This window comes from Alligator sinensis, unplaced genomic scaffold (genome assembly GCF_000455745.1).
Source record: "Alligator sinensis unplaced genomic scaffold, ASM45574v1 scaffold200_2, whole genome shotgun sequence".
Classification (NCBI taxonomy): Eukaryota; Metazoa; Chordata; order Crocodylia; family Alligatoridae; genus Alligator; species Alligator sinensis.
Window position 1 is genome coordinate 480,053 of NW_005842732.1, and position 20,403 is coordinate 500,455.

At 44.0% G+C, this 20,403-nt stretch overlaps 1 protein-coding gene across 3 annotated transcripts in view; it reads right to left on the reverse strand.

The window, feature by feature from the left end:
• Positions 1–20,403, reverse strand: part of LDAH (lipid droplet associated hydrolase) — a 217,149-nt gene that overhangs the window by 191,886 nt on the left and 4,860 nt on the right. For all 3 annotated transcript variants that reach the window (XM_006034383.3, XM_006034382.3, XM_025216356.1), the window contains exon 2: positions 17,078–17,239. In XM_006034383.3, coding sequence (XP_006034445.2) covers positions 17,078–17,231 — 154 coding nt within the window. In that variant the 5' untranslated portion in view covers positions 17,232–17,239. The remainder of the gene's footprint in view (positions 1–17,077; positions 17,240–20,403) is intronic.

Sequence of the window (20,403 nt, forward strand, 5' to 3'; positions counted from 1 at the left end):
GTTACAAGAAATAATGGCCACAAGCTAGCAGAGAGCAAATTTAGACTAGACGTTAGGAAGAACTTCTTCACAGTTCGAGTGGCCAAAGTCTGGAATGGGCTCCCAAAGGAGGTGGTGCTCTCCCCTACCCTGAGGGTCTTCAAGAGGAGGTTAGATAGGCATCTGGCTGGGGGTCATCTGAACCCAGCACACTTTCCTGCCTATGCAGGGGGTCGGACTCGATGATCTATTGAGGTCCCTTCTGACCCTAACATCCATGAATCTATGAATGTTCCAGGTGTAGAATCTAAGTATCGGAGGGCTGTCTTGAATTCATCCCACTCCCACAGCTACAACAGCCTCTACCCCCACTCCCACTGCTGCATGGGGAAGACTTCTTGCCAACAACCGCCGTCCCCATCCTGTCAGACCCTGCTCGGGCTCTGTTTCCTCCCCGAGCACAAGGTGGAAGTGAGCTGTGACAGTAGGTGGAGTTAAAGAACAGAGGGGAGGACAGATGCTGCAAGTCTGACTCTGGCCCCAACCCTGACCGCAGCAAGTTTCAGCACGCTTTTAAGCAGAGTACTTTTGCACCTACTTACACAAAGTACTTTTTCTTTTTTTTTCTTTTTTTGCACTTTCACATCTCGGGCCAAATCAGTTCCAAATTCTATTCACTGAGCAGTAGAGGTGCACCAATACATTGCTTCGATATTGGATCAGCACAGATATAAAGAAAATTGACTCTATTGGTAATCGGCCTGATATGGCCGATAATTTGGCTGATAAATGCCTTGTGTATGTACACAGCTGCAGTGCAGCACGTAGACGGTGAGGAGCAGAGCCTGGCAGCTTGGAGAGCTGTGTGCAGCTGGTAAATCTGTTGCGGTGGAAGGAGGGGGTGGGGAGGGACCAGGCATGGGGGCGCAGATCAAGGCCTCCTTGGTGAAGGAGGGAGTGGGACAGGGGCAAGGACCGGGTCTGCCCAGCCAGGATAGGGCAGGGCGCAGGAGAGACCTGCAGCTCGTCCAGGGGGCACAGGGAGTGGCTGCTGCTGCTGCATGCAACCCAGGAGGTCATACTCCCCAGGTACATGCTTAAGGCTCAGGATTGGTACCAATTTTTGAACACCAGCCAGGGATCAACCCACAGCAGACATCTAGGGCTGCTTGACCATAGGTCCTAAACATTGTCAGGATTTCCTCCAGGCATGACAACAATCCAAGTCAAAAGGTGGAGGTGGCTGCTTGGCATCTGAAGCGAAAAGGACTACAGTGGGTGTGACCCCAATTGGCAGTGGGGGTACTGTCACTACCTCCACTTCACCAGTGGGAACCTCACAGGCAAACGCTTCCCACTCTATCAGTTCAGGGAGCCCAGAGTTCCTGAATAACATGGGAGTTCCTGAAGAACATGGAATTATGGACCTTTCCTGGCCAGTTGACATTAATGAAAGCAGAAAGTTTGATGTAATCCACTATGTCTTGTACCATTACCAAGAAAAAGCCCCTGCAGTCAGTGAGGTCCTAGACACAGTGCTCAAAGGAAAGGATGGAAATGTGGGTGCCATCAATGGCTCCCACCCCCACAGTTCAGGAACCTTGTTGCAAAGAGAGCGCTAACAGCATACTGGGTTGCACTAGTAGAAGCACTGCCCGCAGATTGAGGGAAATTATTATTCTCCTCTATTTACCTCTGGTGATTCCACATCTGGAGTACTGGGCCCAGTTTTGGACCCCCTAATACAGAAAGGGTGTAGAGATTGGAGAGAATCTACCAGAGGGCAGAGAGAGTCCAGAAGAGAACCATGCGCATGATCAGAGGTCAGGAAAACAGACCTTATGATGAGAGGCTGAGAGCCATGGGACTCTTCAGCCTGGAAAAACGCAGGCTCAGGAGTGATCTGGTGGCCACCTACAAGTTATCAGGGGTGCTCACCAGGATCTGGGAGAACATCTGTTCACCAGAGTGCCCCAGGGGATGACAAGGTCAAACGGTCACAAACTCCTTCATGACCATTTCAGACTGGACATAAGGAAGAATTTCCTTACTGTCTAAGCCCCCAAGGTCTGGAATGGTCTGCCACTGGAGGTGGTTCAAGCACCTACTTTGAACACCTTCAAGAGAAAACTGGATGTTTATCTTGCTGCGACCCTATGATCCCTGTTGACTTCCTGCCCCTGGGGCAGGGGGCTGGACTCGATGATATTCCGAGGTCCCTTCCAGCCCAAATGTCTATGAAATCTATGAAAATGGTGAGGGGGCTGAGACACTTATGAGGAGAGACTGAGGGAACTGGGCTTATTTAGTCTGGAGAAGAGAAGACCAAGAGGAGATTTAATAGCAGCCTTCAGCTCCCTGCAGGGTGGTTCAAAAGAAGATGGAGCTGGACTGTCCTCAGTGGTGGCAGATGACAGAACAAGGAGCAATGGTCTCAAGTTGCAGCAAGGGAAGTTGTTCCTAATATCTAACCTAAACTTTCTCATGGGGACAGTAATAAAGCACTAAAACAGGCTACCCAGAGAGGTTGTAGAATCTCCATCCTTGGAGGTTTTTAAGACCCAGGTAGATAAAGCCTTGCCTGGGATGATCTAGTTGAGGCTGGTCCTACTTTGTTGAGCAGGGAATTGGACTAGATGACCTCTTGAGGTCTCTTCCAACCCTAAATTTCTCTGATTCTATGATTTGGGTGAAATTAGCCATGATATCCTATGGGTCAGTGAAGGAGATGAAATGCAAGGGCGGCACATGCTTGTTCACCAGACAAACCTCCCACACTGCAGATCCAACTGTGCACTTCCTACTGGAGAACTGGTTGGCCATGGACCAGAGGCTGTCAGCTCTGCCACCTGGTGGCAGAGAGGCGGCAGCACATGTTATCGCTCAATGAATAATCCTGGATTTTACATGTTGTGTCTGTGTGGGCACTGACTTTTTTCGCCTGGGATGTGACTTTGCCACAATCAATGCACTGTCCACACCCTAAATACAAATAAGAATAGACACCCTAAAAAACAGGTTACCTGATCTTTGCTGCATTAGGATTAACACTACTAAAAGTCTCTACATTTTAATTCTTGCAAGTATAAGCAGGATTTGGCTTCTGCCACAGTTTTAATCCTGCAACACTGAAGTCAATGGAACCTTTGTCAGAATCTTTAAGGGGTGCTGGATAAAGTTTTTTAGATAACTTTTTTTTCGGTACAAATCAGAGTGGGAGATCAATTTGACCCTTTTACACACGCAATGAAGAGGAAATAAATATACAAAATACAATTCCAAATTCCTTGAAAAGTCTGGGCTTGTTGCCACCAACTCCAACAGAAGCAGGGTCCACAGCATTTGGTATCTTTCCCTTCTGTATGCTAAAAACAGTTTGCTTTGAACATAAAACAAATCATATGCTTGAATTTTCTTAGACTGGAAAACTATGCATCAGATCACTTCATTAAAAGTAGAACAATGAATCATCTACAGAAGGCCTAACCACACACGGCCCAGACCAACAAGCGCCTGGCTCTACCATCCTCTATTTTGGGGGCAAGACTCAAACATCAGTTCTTGCCTGGATTTTTTCTTTCATCAAACCACTTCAGAGCTATCCTTTTGCCTTTTCTTGTATTACATCACACAATAAAAGGAACAGAATTATAAATACATACTTTCCAGCACAAAAAAATCTATGCCAGGAAATATTTATCATAACTTTACAAAAGCTGGCATAGAGATGAGAGGAGCCACATCATTCTGATTGTTTGTCTGGGAATATGTTGCAAGGTGTTCCAAACTTCCAGATTTCCCCCTACAGCTGCCCTGGTGCCTTTTGTGTTCTGCATCTAACAGACGTCTTGCCGAAGCACGACACTAAATCAAAGCAAACAACGTACACTGCAGGATATCTGACTTATGAAGAATAAGCATTACTACATTTAGCCAACTGATAGACAATAACAACCATGGGTTTCCATTGTCCTTTTCTTGATTTCTCTACTGATTTGCTTCTGAATGTTCTCAGTATGTCACTTTATAATATGGATAGTGGTCTCAGAAGGCGAAGCATTTTTTCCCCTCCCAACATTCCTTTAAAGGTAGAAAAAATATTATCCCTCTCTGTAAAATGTGGATCTGAGGCATGGAGAAATTTAAGCTCCAAGGTACTTGGGAGCTCAGCTCCTGGAATTTATAAACCCAACACAGGTATCTAAGGAGAATCAAGGGGACTCCAGCACGTTGGAGTGGGGGGTCACAACAGCCTGCATACTAAAGGAAAAAGGCAACACTTAGGAACCAATAGTAAAAGCCAGACAGGAGGATCCATTTAAAACTCTTCCTTAGGTGCCTAATTAAGGTCTTCAGGAAGGCAGCTATGAGAAATCTGGACTTACCATCCAACCCTCCACCCATCTTTGGATTTTGGTGACTAGTTAGTTCTTTGGAGTTGTGTGGCACCAGCTACTTCTTCTGCAACACACTACCCATTACAGCACAAGCTCAGGAAGTGGGTGACCTGGGTTGCATGACTCCCTTAGCTTAACGGTATTCAGACACAAATCCCCTGCACTTCCCACATGAGCACTCTAACTACCAGCCTGAAGAATAAGATGGACTAAAGGCATTCTCCACCTTTCCTGTTAAAGTTGTGGCACTGTGCAGAGAGGAACGCAGCGCTTGCAGAGCTAGAGGGAGCATGCAAGAAGGAGCCTGACAACACTCTCCCCTGAAAGGGGAAAACCTGAGCATTAGTTCCTTCTCCCAACAATGGGTTAATGCAGTTTTTAACGCACCTCCTGATATACTGGTGTTGTTAACAGCATCTGAATGCAAAAAAAATTATCTTTATAGCGTTAAAACATTTTATCAGGTGGTTTAATAAAAATACACACGTTACCTTTTTAATTAATGCCATTTTGCTAAACAAATGGAATTTACAACTTGAGGCAGACAAGGTTTTTTGGGTGAATTTGATGTGGTCAGCCTGACGAAGAGTTTTTAAACCCGAAAGCTTGCTAAGAATTTTTTTTTCCCCAACTATTTAAGTTGATCTAATAGATATCAGATTCATGGCTACAACATACACCCATTTACAACCTGAAACTTTCATATGAATTGCTACCCTTGGTTTCAACTCTCAGAACAACTTTCCAGCCCAAGCTGGATGGAAGTATCCTGGTCTGGGATCCACAGACAAATTCAATTTTTAGAGGGGGTATTAGCAATGATTTTTACAATATTTTCATGATACTCATATGCATTTAAACTTTTGACAACTTCAACCAGCCAACCAAACAACAAGACAGACAACACAAAACAATTCTGGTTATAATAGTAAAGCCACTGCTTAGATGAGAAAGATGCTGTTGATTCTATTGATGGTAATGAGGCCTCCTGGTCTATCAGTCACCTTTGCTACTGGATTGAATTTTACACTACAGTTTCTGCAAAAGAAAAACACATACGAACCTGTCAAAGAAAACTCCTTGCAGGGGAATATTCATATTTACAGTGCTGACATGCAGTGGCAATGTACGCATCACTGCAAAACACAAAGACAAAAGGGGGGGGGGGGGGGGGCTTGACCCTCTTTAGGTTAGTTCAGGTCATGGAATCACTTTTGACACTTGGCAGGCTTTGCCTTGGCCCTGCCCGTGCTGGAGCTCATCCAGAGACTCCCTGCATATCTTCTTACAAAGGCTTTTTTTTTAAACAGTATTTTCTTTTTAAAGAGACAGGTGCTCCAAGGCTCTCCCTGCCACACATTTTCCCGCTTTGCTTCACCAAAGGTTTTTCTGTTGGGGTATGTTCCCCCCTAGTCTTTTCCCATCAAGGGTAACTCACAATGCAGTAGGAGGCAGGGTTTTCAGGCACCCTATACTTGCCTCTCTCTGGGGTGGCAACACGTGGCATTTTGTAGAGACTACCCTGCCACAAGTAGCTCCACCACATTAACCAGTCCTAGGAGGGTGTAGTTTTCAGGTCTTAGCCAGGACCAATTTCCAGGCTCTCCTGCCATGATCATCTTCATTCCTCATGGGCACAGTCTCTCACTTCTGGACTTTCTGGCTCCTTCTCAGGCTAGTAGAGATCTTGGGCTCCCAGCTCTGGCAGTCTTAGTAGTGGTCTCTCTCAGTTTTTTGACCTCTCTAGGGCCCTTTCTCTGGATTGCCAGATGTCTTTCAGGGTTCTTCCACAACCCTTTGGGCTATGGGTTCCTGAACTTCTTAGGTCTCCAGTTGTATCCTCTGGACTCTGACCACTCTTTGGGTCCTGGCCATGCTCCTGGACCAGTGACACCTTGGCACCTAGCCCTGCTAACCTGGCCTTTCCTGAACTGCAAACCTCTCATCAGATCTTTCCCTCTCTTGACTCCACGCTGAGGCTCTGGATCCATCTTTCTCCTGGCCCCTCCCGGGCCATGAGGCACTGACTCTGCTTCACGCACCTTCCAGACTGTGAATCACTGGCTTTCCAACAGTTCTTTGAAGTCCCCACACTTTCTTGAACAGGCCCCTCCTACAATGTATTCCCATTTTCTCAATGTGAAACACTTCTTTTTACATAGTCAAAATGGTGTGTTGTCATAATCTGTCTGGAGAAAGTTCGCCTCACATCCCTACCACCTGTGCATCACATATTGCTGGGGCACTGGAAAATCTTTGGGGTACTTGAGTAAAATGATACTGTTTTTCCTTGAATGTGAATCCAAATTTATACCAGCATTCTTGTGCCAAGGGAACAGCAAAAAATGCATTAGCCAAGTCCAGTACTGAAAACCATTTCACCCCTCCTGCTATGGCTGCTAGAATTTCAGGGTATTTTGCCACAACAGGAGCTATGAAATGAGTCATTGCATTCAAGGCTCTGAAGTCTATTGTTAGTCTCCGGGTTTTCCCATTTGCCTTCAGAATGGGACAACTTGGGAAACCGCACACTAGGCATCTGTACTGTCACTTCCTGACTCAACAAACTATCTATTGTGGGTTGTAATCCCACTCCAGCTTCTGATGGATATTTATATTGACTCTGTGGCTGAAGGTCTGGTCCCTCGATCAAGACATAAAGCCTGTATCTTGCCACATTTCAACTTTTGCTTTGCCCAACCTTAGGAAATGCCTGCATCCACTCATCCTGATCAATCCTATCAATTACAGCAGGAGTCTTGATAGCTGCACAATGATACACTGCCGAAATCAACACACTCTTTTCCTCTACTGGTTGTTTCCACAGACACCCATTAGCTAAATCCAGCAGTACTCCTCCCTGCTGCAAAGCCATCATTCCTAAAATTCCATTCTCACCGTCTCCTCCTGGGTTATGCTTCTGTATGCCATATTTCTCCCAAAACCTTCACTCTCCTATTTGTCACAATAAATTGGGTTACTGGTGAGTCCAGTATATACTCCCAAGTATACTCTCCAGTTATAGGACTGCAGTTGCAAATGATTGGGGTCCATCAAAACCCCATCTGGAACCCAATGCTGTTCAAAATACTGATAGAGGCTCCAGTATCAATCAGCATGTGGGGTTTTCACATTCTCCTTGTCTCCCACTAAAGCTTTAATGGTTGGGCGCAGGCACCCCCAGTAGTCAAAGCAAACCTGTCCTACTAGCCCCCAGGCACTTGGGGAGTGGGGCATCCTTATTGTGAGTCAGGAGGTGCTGAAGGCTGAACTGACTGATGTGGGTCTGGCTCTGCTCCTTCTGATAGCTCCTGTGTCCAAATTACCTCTGTCAATCTCTTCACCAATGCATTAGTGGGATCCCCATTCCACTTGTCTCCATCTTTCTCCCATACACATACATTTCTTCCAGACCTCTGTCCGGAGGGAATCACGACCTTCCTCATTCTGACCCTCTCTGCAGATTCCACATTTCATCCTACCTCTGAGTCCTTGACCTCTACTTGCACCTCTTGCCCTGAATCCCACCTTGTGCTGAGGAGTGCCAAACTTCTAGGAAGGTAGTCCATTGTCACTAAATGTAACTGCTTGTAGAGGTTCTCCTCTATCACCCTTATTCCGTACCTCCTTTTTAGGACCATTCTCCCTGTATATTATTCCTGCCTTTCAAATGCAAGTTTTCAACTCGGGCCACTGCATAGCATCATCAGTAGGTCCTAATGTGACTTTTCTCCTGTGAAACCAACTCTTCTATTAGGGTGGTCTTGAATCTCAAATCAAAGTTTTATAATCTCTATTTCCCAGCTGTGGAATCAAACCTGATGCACATCCTAACAACTGCTTCCTCTGGATATAAGATTCAAGACCTCCTATGGGTTTCTGCACTTTCATAAAGTATAACTGAACACTATCCAAGCACCTAAAAGTGCAGTCAAAATGTTTGTAGCCCACCTGTATGAGTTATTTCCAACTGGCTGGCCATCACCCAAAGCCACTTTAATCACTGACCAGATCTCTGAATTACAACTAGCTTCAGCTGCAGTTTGGTAATCAGAAACAATCGATCCCGTCTGATCCAAACACTCTGCAAACCACTGAATGGCTGTATCCTTGTTTAACGGACCTAAGTTCATAGCTGGTGCTCTCACCTGTTCTGGTGCTAAAGGAGCAGTTAGTGACAGTCTGTTCTACCCTGCACTGCTGCTGATCTGGTGCAGTACCATCTCCTGCTCCCCCTGCAGCTGGAGTTTATTCCATCTTTTTAATCTGCTGTGTTACTACTGGAGCCATAGGACACTGTTCCATCTTTTCCTTTACATCATGCAACTCCTGCCTCAAAGGAGCATAAGGACTCAAAGCTTTAGCATCTTCAGATAGCATCTACCTCCACCAGGGTCCAGGGAATCTCAGTCCAACCAAATGTTTTCATTCCAGTTACCAGGCTGCCTCAAACCAGCTGTGATGGCCACCACTACTCCCTGCTTCTCCTGCAGCTGACCCGGAAAGCTATAAATCGCCTCTCAACAACACTGGTGGTTTACCTTTGACCCATTCTGCTCTTTAGCATCCCGTATAACTGCTCATATTCCTGCCTGTGCTTCAGCAAGATTCTCTTTAAAATTGCCAAAGTTCACTCTCCAATGTCTTACATTTACACTCGGGTCTCTCTTTATGCAAATTTATTTTGTGCAAATTTGCTTATATGCGACGACCTTATTTATACCAGAATTCGCTTTGTGTGAGAAATCCAATTCTACCCGAAGTCGGCCAGCAATGAGCTCCCTGCAGCCTGGCAGAGTTCCAGCCTGCAGGGAGCTGGGAAGAAGTGGAAGAAGGTGGTGAGACAGTACATGCGCATGGCCCCAAGTAGCCTTGAAGGCAGCTCCAGCAGGTAAGTCGGGCGGGGAGAGAGGGGGATTGTGTCCCTTGTAGGGAGAGAGCTGGGCTGGGCTGGGCTGGGGCTGCTGTCCAGCCGGGGGGGTGCTTAGGGCCCAGGGCTGCAGTGTGCAGCTGCAGGGCCCCAGCAGGAAGCAGGACAGAGCCTCCAGTGGCTTGTTGCAGGAGGGGGAGGGCCGGCTCCCCACTGTCGTGCACACTTCTAAGGGGAAGGGGTGGGCGCACGGGCACAGTGGGCCCTGGGCCTGGCTTGGCTCCTCTCCCTGCCTGGTCCCAGTGCCCCAAACCCCACTTCTCTGGCCACGTGCCTCCTGTGGCACAGGGCTGTGCCCCTCAAAGTGCAACAGGCACAGGAAGTGCGTTCTCAGGGCAGTGCAGGATGATCAGATGCCATTCCCTGCCACCCTGCTTCCCTGCCCCAGGTGCCTCTCTAGTCGGGCAGATGTGACCCGGACAGGCTGGGAACAGCGGGGCTGTGCGGAGAGGCTACGAGCTCCCTGCTGTACTGGGTCATGCCTACCGAAGCACCTGGGGCAGGGAAGCGGGGAACAGTAGGGCCACGTGGAGAAGGTGTTGCCAAGGCAGTGCAGGGCGAGCATGCCCACTGCGCATGCTGCTGCTTGCAGCATAGATCTCACACCCTCTCCATGCAGCAGTTATTGTATTGTGTGATTACTGTTTGAATTTGTTAAGGGGGGAGGGGGGGGCAGTAGTGAGGCTCGTACGTATCTCTACCAACTACATGTAATAATAGATTTGCTTTATGCGAATTCGCTTTATGGGAGGTTTTTTTGGAATGCAACCCTCGCATAAAGAGAGACCTGAGTATATTCCTTAATTCATCTCTCTTGTGCTGTTGCCTTCTGTATAACACCTGCCTATAAAGCCTTTGCAATCATTTGACAGTGATGAATTTTCAACTGCTTAATCTTTTCTTCCAGATCCCTAACCTGGTCTCTCAAAGCCTGCACCTCCTCTTGGGACTGCATTGCTACATCCTGTGCTCCCTCAGCAGCCATCCATGGAGCCCACCTGGCTGCTGCTTTTCTTTTATGTTTCCCTGGTCAGGGCTTACCACCAGTAGCATACACCATGTATGTCTTACATGCATTTTTTAGTCCATCCACTCCGTGAAAAGCCCCAAGCGTCCATGAGTCAAGCCCTTTCCTTTTCACGCACTGAAACAACAAACTTTCCTGCTCCTCCTTTTCATCCAGACATATATTGGGTATTGTCATTGTACAAAAGGTAACTGTCCTTTTTAATTCCATAATGAAACTCTCTCTCCCTCTTTCAGAAACACACCCTGTGTTTTCCAGACCACCACGCCAGACTGCAGGGGAACAAAAAGCCCCCAGTGGGGGCATCGCTTCCCTCCACACTGGGCATACCCCAGCTGGAGGAGCCGATGCCTGGCTGGCCCAGTGCATTTGCCCCCCAGCCCCTGCCTCTCACTTCTGTCTCTAGCCTAAATGCCAGCATGCCAGACATGAAAATTAAGGCATGCTTACCCACCACAGTGAAGCGCTATATTCAAACAGTAACTTCTTTGAAATAGGTTTGCTCTTTTTACTAGTGATAAATTGCTTTAATGTGTGGCATGTTTGCATCTAACATGCAACACCTGAGTTACTCACACAATTAACAGGATGTCTACAAGGCACTTCCAAGTCAGAATAATTCACTCAACTCCACTATTAGCACCTGCAACCTAAGTGCCAGCACTTTGGTCAGACAATGCCAGCCTGTTAATCCTGAATCTCAAAGTGAAAATTGTTACATTTAAGTCATAGCAGGGTCATAACACAAAGATTTCCAGATATTTCTGGTTATTATTTGAGCAGCACTGCCAGTTTGCAGGTGTTCCATAATATTTTTTAGGTTTTAAAAAACTCCAACCCAAAGACAAAACTAGGGAGAGGTTTCCTTCCCTTTTTTAAAGTGAGATACATTTCCAGTTTTCAGAGTTTCAGGGGCAAACCTGAAAATATGAACCTTGAAGGATTAAAAACTGTTTTTTCTTTTTTTTAATTTTTTTTAAATGTCATGATTTTTAAGCCAAATTAAGGGAAAGGTAAAATGGACTCAATGTTTCCCCTGCTGCTGCCCAGACAACAAGGAGCCAACACCCTGACCTGAACGCAGAGGTGAGACAGGATACAGCAAAGAAGAGCCTGTGCAGACAGAGGTGAGGAGCAGAAGCTGAGAAGGCAGGACTGGGGCAGGAGTATTAGGATAAAAGGAAGACAGAGAGAAGCAAGAAAGAGTTAAAGAGGGTAACATCAGGGGTGGACCAAAGTTTAGGAAAAAAAACCCAGTATGCTATTATATCATTAAGCCTGTATCACATTGCACCTACAAGGGAACCAAACTAAGGTTGCATGAGAAATCTTAATTCGAACATTTTCTAATTTCTGAGTACTTGACTTTCCAAACTTAACACTCTTTTAATGTAATCTTTTTTGAAGGCATCCTTCAAATGCATGGTCCTTGTTTCACCAACCATCAGTATTCATCATCCCTTGAAAAAAAACACTGACATCTGCTTTGTCTCAGTCAATATTTACATCTCAGTTCAAAAACCACTAAGATTCATGTTGACAGAAATCATATCCTAGTTACTATAACCCTAGTCAGAAGGCCAGGCAGTGAGGCACTTTGGCAACTAACAGATTCAGACAGGTATAATTTTTCTCAAGTGACAGTCTATTTCAGATGCTAAGCATGGATTTGCAGAAAGCAGGGGTCCTAGAGAAAATGGAATTGAAAGACAAAGGATAGGGGGAGGAGACACTGCTGGGAAAGCTGAAGGCAGCTGAATAGGTCAGGGGTGGCCAACTTGTGGCACATGTACCACAAGTGACACGGGCAGTCTCTCAGCATAGCACACAGCGAAGAGCCAGGCAGCACAGCAGCAGATAGGGCAGGGAGTAGAAAACTGAGCAGCAGATCAGTCAGAGGAAGGGGATGAGTGGCATTGGATTAGAGCTAATTTGTGGTACACCTGCCAAGAAGGTTGGAATAGATCAATAGGGATCTACAAGGCAGTTAACCCATTGAGGGACAGGGAAGAGATTCACCTTATGGAGCAACTAAATCAAAAGATTCATCAACTTTTGTGAGCCCAAGCTCATTTCATCAGATGCTGTGAAGGCTTATACATCTCTGATTTAGTTACATCTCTACCCTGCCTTCTGCCTGACTTCAGAGTAACACAGCTAACTCTTCCTACTAAGGGGTTATAAAAGATAGTTCACATAATTGGATACAAAATCATAGTCCCTCTGAGACCATACTTTACACAATCCAGTCTGTGACTTATTTCTTGTACAACCTATCCATGATAAAGTGCATTTAACTTTTAAATTTTTAGCACATAAAAGGGATCTCTGTCTGTCATTACCCCCTCCCATCCCATTTGTATTATTTATAGTAGCAATACTAACCTTCTGGTTCCTAGCAGTTAACAATCGGCTAGGATATGGGTCTGGGAGAAAGCAAAGGGCCCTCAGCATCTCCAGCTGTGTCAGTGCCTGCCAGAAATGCACCCCCCTCCCCCCTACCATTCATTATCCCATGATCCAATACTTTATTTAATAGTCCATTTATTTTCTAAAATCTGTTTTCACAGTCAAGGAATTTCAACATGTATGCTCAAGGCTGAAAATAACAGGAAAAATGTCAATCAGCTGTTAGTAAAGGCTTTCAGACTGCGTGAACAGAAAGGATGTTATGAATGTTTCATTTGCACCTGTTTCTGAGTCTCCGTTTAGTAAATGCAATGTTTGCAGAGTTCCAGCTAAACTGGTCTGTTCTGATCTGTCTTACATGCTATTTTTTCACCTTTCACCTAAAGGCAGGTCCATGCTCAGGAACACATCTACAGCAAACAGGAGAAATAGTTACTTAAGTTGACTGTTACTTCTGGGCATAAGAGTAGACAGTATAGTACATCAGGTTCTCTTTTTGCAGGGTGCCTAGAAGACCTTGCTTTAGAAAAAAAAAAAAGAAAAGAAAAGAAAAAGATCAACTATGGTAGTGCCTTAGTGAGAAACTCTCCAATGTCCTTGATGATCTTGACACACTGGCTCACTCGGACAGCCTCAAGAAGGACATCCATGAGGTGTGCAAAGAACTCTCTAAGCTTCTCCATAAAGAAACACCAGGACTGGTTCAATGACAGTGGCAGGGAAATTCAAGCTCTCATTGACAGGAAAAGGAGACTTCAAAGCCAGGATGAATGGCATCAGCTTCAAACAGAAGCAAAGCATTTATCACCACATTAAAAACCAAGACCAAGAGAAAAATATGAGTGTGAAAGAACAAGTGGTGGGAAGACGAAGTGAAAGAGATTCAAAGGTTTCCTGACAGCCACAACACGTGTAATTTTCTCCAGCACAACAAAAGCTATATATGGGCCAAGCACACAAGGAGCCATCCCTCTGAGGTCCCACCACTCTTTAAGGACAGCTCCACTATCGTCACCGAGTGGAAGGAGCACTTTCAAGAATTCGTGAACCAAAATTCTAATGTTGAACACAAAACCAATGAAGCCATTCCACAACACCCCACTACTAGGTGACTTGTACTTTCACCCATTAATGGGGTGTTGTGAAATGGTTTCAGTGGTATTGTCTTCAACATCAGAATCTCAGTTGTGGAGCTCTTGAAAGATCTGCCAACTTACCAAAAAGGCCTATTAAGCTGATGAAGAACAACAAAGCACGTGGTCATGATGGAATACCAGCTGAAATGTATAAGCACAGTGGATAAAAGCTCTCAGCAGCGACACACCATAATTATGAAAATCTGGAAACACAAACAGATTCACAGTGACTTGAGAGATGCCAGAATCATAACCATACACAGGTAAGACCACAGAAATTACCATGGTACTGCACTCCTGCCCTCACCTGTATTCTCCTCAGTGGACTCATTTTCCTCACTGAAAAGATCTATCCAAGTCCCAGTGTGGTTTCAGACCACTCAGATACAACAGACATGATCTTTGTGGCATTTCTTCTGCAGCTGTCCAGCAAGAAACATCACTGAGATCTTTACATGCCTTTCGCTGAACTGACTACAGGCTTTGCCCTATGAAAGATCCTGATGAGATCTGGATGTCCATCAAAATGTGTTAACATCAGATTTCTTCATAACAACATGACAGCAACAGGCCTAAGCAGTGGCTTGGAAATGGACCCTTCACTAATAGAACTGGAGTCAAGCAAAGATGTGCAATTGTACCAACACTGTTTTCCAGCTGTATCACAGCTATTCTGTATCTCATTGCTGATACGCTTCCATCTGGAGTCAGCACCCAGCATCACATAGACAGGAATCTCTTTAACATCAACCGGTTATGTTCCAAGTACAAAATAACTAACTCTCCCATTACTGATCTTCAACACACTAACAATCGTGTCGTGTGTGCCCACTCAACTGAAGCTTATCTTGCTGGGATCCTATGATTCCTGCCGACTTCCTGCCCCTCGGGCAGGGGGCTGGACTCGATGATCCTCTGGGGTCCCTTCCAGCCCAAATGTCTATGAAATCTATGAAGTCGCTTTTAATTGCTTCTGCGACGTACATGGAATGCTTGGACTCGATATCAACCTCACAAAAACCAAGATACTTTAGCAACCCACACCAAACCAGCCAGCTGTTCCTCTGCATATTACAATTAGAGGGCAGTGCTTAGAGAATGTTGAGCATTTCCCCTCTTTGGGTAGCCACATTTTTCAAGAAGTAAACATAGATAATTATATTCAACACTGGATAAAATCTGCTAGTGCTATGATTTGGGAGACATCCAAAAGGTGTCTTTGATAATTATGAAATCATGACCCAAACAAAATTCTTGTTTGGTTGTAGTTATTTCTAACCTATTGTACAGGTGTAAAACTTGGATGACATAGGAAACACCTGAAAGCTTTGAAATATCAGTAGTGATGTCTTCAAAAGATCCTCCATATCAGTTAGAAGGACAGGAGAATGAATGCACAAGCATTCTGGCTCAAGCAAACACTACAAGCATTGCAACCGTGTTTATATAGCACCAGCTCTGTTGAACAGGATACGTCATAATGATGCCTGACAAATCAGCTCCCAAATCAAATCCTATACTCCCAACTCACTTATGGTCACAGGTCTAGAGCAGGTCTAGGTCTTATTTTATGGGCAAAATAAGAGCTATCTTATAGACCAGTCTGAAAAAATACGATATTAAACACCAAGACCTGAGAGACATGGGGTGCTGACGGATATGCACTCCCTGCTGTAACTCATGGAGCTTTGCAGGAAGCACCATGAATTACAGCAATTCCCCAGACCCACAGATGTTTGCTGTTCCCCTGCAGTTTTGGTGCCATCTTCAGAATAGGGGTGCGGGGGTGGGGGGAAGGGAGAGGGAGTTTGGTCTGGGGTTTGCCCAGCCTGTGCTGAAGGGTCGGGTGGGTGGATTGGAGTTCCCTGTACTAAGGGTTCAGTGCCCTCAATCACAAACATCCCCACTGGTGCCATGATGTATGACAAGGCATCAATCATAATGAGCAAGACGCCTCTTGCTATGGAGGTGGACAGGTGAGACAAAGCGAAAGAGTTGTGACCTGACATCACCAGGGTCTAGTCCTTTCTCCCAGAACAGTTTGCCATGTCTTCAGTTGAATATGTGGATCTCAAAATCGGCCTCTTCAATCATCTCCAGACTCTCCAATGACTTCCTATTTACTGGTAACCTCTCAGGCTTGTAGCAAGGGTTGATTATTTTATTATACATTAGTAAGCTTCTACCCAATTATACTCCAGAAAAATCACAATTAGGTACCTAAACCTGGGAGGTAACGAGAAGCCTACATGTTCAATCATTTTACTCGTGCAACAGATGCAAACACAAAGAAGCTGTTTTCATGCAAACCATGAAACAAGAAGGCTTTTTTTAACTTGCTCTTAAGCATGTTTTCACTGTACTAAAGTTTAGTTAAAACAAAAACTACTTTGAAGTCAAACACATAATAAGCTTGCAAACTTGATAATAGGAGGGTCTTTTATTTCAATACTGTGCAATTCCTTACAATTAGTATTCTCTCTTAAATATAATACTTTGCCATGTTAAGCAAGTTAGAAACATCAAAACTGTTTCCAAATAATCAGTCACTACTGAATTCACTTGGATACTTAAACTGATATGCTACATTTGATCACTCTAAGTCAAATCCTGCCTCCACTAATGCCAACTGCAAAAGTCTCATTAACTTCAGCTGTCCCTAAAATTTTAAAATACAAGCCATACTAAATACGATTAATAATAAAATCTAGAATTTTAAAACCATTATCCCTAAAGTAAGGATATTTTATTTTAAAGATTTACTGACAAGTTTTTCCCCTCTTCTGATCATTTGACTGGAATACATGCAAGGCTGACAAGTCAGCGATATGGTTACAAACAAAAACCCAAGAAAGAGAAACAGTCAGGAGGAGAATTGGACAAGACAATCCATGGGCAGATGCAACATAAACCTCATGCTGAAAGGAAATAACAGTAAAATGCATTCAAACATTTTCAAATGCAGCTGCATACAGCACCATTTGTAACAGAGACAGTGCCAGTATTTGGAAACTAGAAAAAAGTATGATTGTGCAATTAATACACAAAACTAAGTAGAGGGATTTTGAAGTAGAGGCAAGAATAGTACCCAAATTCCCTGTGCAATTTACCAAGTAATTTTTTTTCATGTTTAAATATAACTTACCAGCATTCCTCTAATTAAAAAGTGTAGTCTTTTTAAAAAAAAAAAAAAACTTACCAGGAATAATCAGAAATAAGAGCCTGGGGAGATCTGTACTTTCACCATTCAAGAGGTCTCTCCAGGGCCCACACTTCAGGACCTGAGTAGCGGCTCCACAACAGTATATGAATTCTTCATGCAGAGGAATCTGGTCTTCAGAGACCGGTCTCATGCTTGCTGCTAAACAGATAAAGATATTGTTACAACTGAACAGTCAGTATCAATGTATAAGCAGCACCCTTACATTATGCACTTCATCATTAAAGCATAAATAACTGAAGAAACACAGTTCCCATTTCCACTGGTGAATTAAACAAAGGTCTGATTCAGTAGGTGATACTTTACATCCACTAACTCAGGACGCTGGGTGGCATATGTTCTAGGGCTTGACAGAAATGTATGTGGACGTATCAGGCCAAAGCACACTACAATCATTCCACCTACTATGCTTCTTGCATAATCTTGTCCTCAAACTGGGAAGGGAACTTGACAAAGGCAAAAACCCCAGCATTACATATTCACAAAGTGCATACTCAGTCCAATAATGAAAGCAAAATGTTTCCAATGAAGCAGGATATTCCTGTTCCTCTGCTTTAACAGGACGCTTAACTGCAAACTACATTTTCAACACAATGAATACAAGCGATGCCCATACGTACACGCCTACATGCCACCAGACCTTTTTGAAGGGTGCCTTGAGATGTGAGGAGATGAGAGGTGTTAAAAGATAAGCAGATAAATCAAGCATGTAAACACAGGCTCAGGCTTGTCTCTGCCTGAACAGTCCCCCACTCCCACTGTGAGGCCCCTCTGCAAGGCGCAAGCACCACACTCTATAAATTAGTTTTTGTAATTAGGCACCACTCAATTTACAAGTTATGGAGGGGGACCTCAAGTCCAAAAAGGATGAGAACCACTGCCTTAGCCACTGAATGCCAATGTCTCTCATTCCTTGTGTTCTCACCGCCTTAAGTTGTCCCAGAATATTTATAAGTCTGTTATCTAGAGCTATAAAGACTTAAACAAATTGTGTATGTGCAACTTTCAATTTAAAACTGAATATCAATGTTTCCTGAAATCATAGTCTAAATACATTGTTTATGTTATTACATAGTATTACAGATATATGGAAGGAAAAAAAGAGCCACACAAAACACATTCAAGTGACATCTTTAATTCAGAGACTGTTGCTTGTCCTCTTTCACTCATCATGTTCATGACAAGCAACATATTTAGAAACTGCTAATGTCCAACTGGATGTCACATGTGTTGGTAGGACCTGTTTTTCCACCCCCCTTCTATACCTTCCTAAGCATCACAGTGTTAGGCAAAAAGTTTGCATGTACATCTGCTAGCTAGTTATGAATTAAAATGTCATCAAGATAAACTATGAGACAGCCTTGAGCATTTGCCAAATGAATCATTTATCAAAGGGTAGCAGGTGCATTTTTCAAACTAAGACTTGGCAAGTCATAATCCTGGCCTTGGTTTTTTTAATATCATTACATGCAAGTGATCCTTGCATCATCACTTAGGGCTATATCTAATCCTAGGTGCCTACATATTAGGTGCTGCAACTCCTAATTCCTAAGTGGAGAGTTGGGTGCCTATGTTCCCTATAGAATAAATGGACAGTTAAGTGCCTCCAAAGGACAACTGAAAAAAGAAAGCTAGACACTGAAGAGGAATCCACTTAAATAGATCCACCTAAGACTCCAATAGGAAATGTTCAGGAGTCTTCTAACCTCCCATCCCTTTTGCCCCACAATCACTTGGATGCAAGGCTTAACCTAAAGTAAACACTTAGAGAATTACGAATTAAGAAGAAATTGCAGTTTTCACTACAAATAATGTATGAATCGCATTAAGCCTCTTTGACACTAAACACGTCAATAAATTCATTTTTTTTAAATGAAGTGATGCTCAATTCACAAGTTAGAGAAGATCCCCATTGAGAACCACTGGCTTAAATAAAATGCACTTGTGATGCCATTCAGGCATTTGAAGTAATTGGATGGAGGATCTCCAGTGGGTATTTACTGTGTAACAAATAAAGGAAGATGCTCATTGATACCGAACGTAACCAAGATAGTAAAATGATCTATACATAGCAAGAGCCAGAGATTTTGCAAAGGAATTATAGCATAGCCTGGAGGTTTCTCAGAAAGAGAAGCCTGAAAAATGACCTGTAGTCAAAAGATTAAAATATTTGTAGGAGAAATCTGCTCTGGTCTGAGCACACTTGGATTGATGAGGTGATCTGCAGTTTGTATAAAATGGGCCACAAAATTTTCCGGGAACAGGGAGAAATGAGAAAAGTTATGGTGAACTTGAAACTTGCTAAGGAAGATGAGCTGCAGCAAGGGTTTAAGGAGCTAAACTATGAGCTCAGAAGGAAATCAAAGGGGCTCAGACCACAGTGCAAATCAGGTGCCTAGATGAAGCACTGAGCCAACCAGAGAATTTGGGCAAAACTGAACGTTTATAACAGTTTTCTAACCCATTTGTAACCCAGAGGCCCAGGACAGCTATTCCAGCTCAAATAAGGGTCACTATGTCTAAGGAGCACACACACCAGGACAAAACTGCAATGGACCAATTTACAGACACCCAGCTGGGCTTCCAGATCCAGATGAGCCAAGACCAAAGAGAGAGCTAAGTCTTCTAAGAGACTGTAGCAAAGAATGAAGATCAGGCCCACCGTTTCCATTTTAGTCTATTTATGAAACAGCAACGGTTCTGATATCATGTTGGTTAAGTTCTAACTAACAAATTATTCCCAGATGAATTACATGCATCTGAAAAGGCACCAAGGAGACAGGATTTCAACATGGCTGTTCCACAAAATTGGGAATATAGGTATAGAAACTAAGGCTAGAAAATGACTGAGTTCTCCATTCAAACAAAATGGGTAGTCTGTGGCCCCTTGTTCATGTTATCTTACATTTATGCCATGACTAACATATTAATACGTGCACCTGCACCCAATTTAAGGTGCCATAAAATGGAATAAGAACCATAAAATGTTCCATACATAATGGAAAACATTTTTAAGGCACCATACAAACCAGCCATAAAGTTAACAGTGTAGCCAGGGCTGACAATCAGCTGATTGTCAAACCCAGCCACAGGCTGTTGAAGGGAAGGGGGAGAAGGAGAGGAATGAAAGGTATTGTTCTAGGTTTAATTAAACCTCACTGAAAGCAAAGGCATAGTCAAAATACTGGGAACAGTTTAAACCCCTGGAAATAGCTAAAACAAAGCTTTGTATTGAAATCAGGACAGGAACAGAGCTTGAAACTGAAACCGTGAGTGCAAAGTCTCTTGCTGCTTGTTGTTTGATT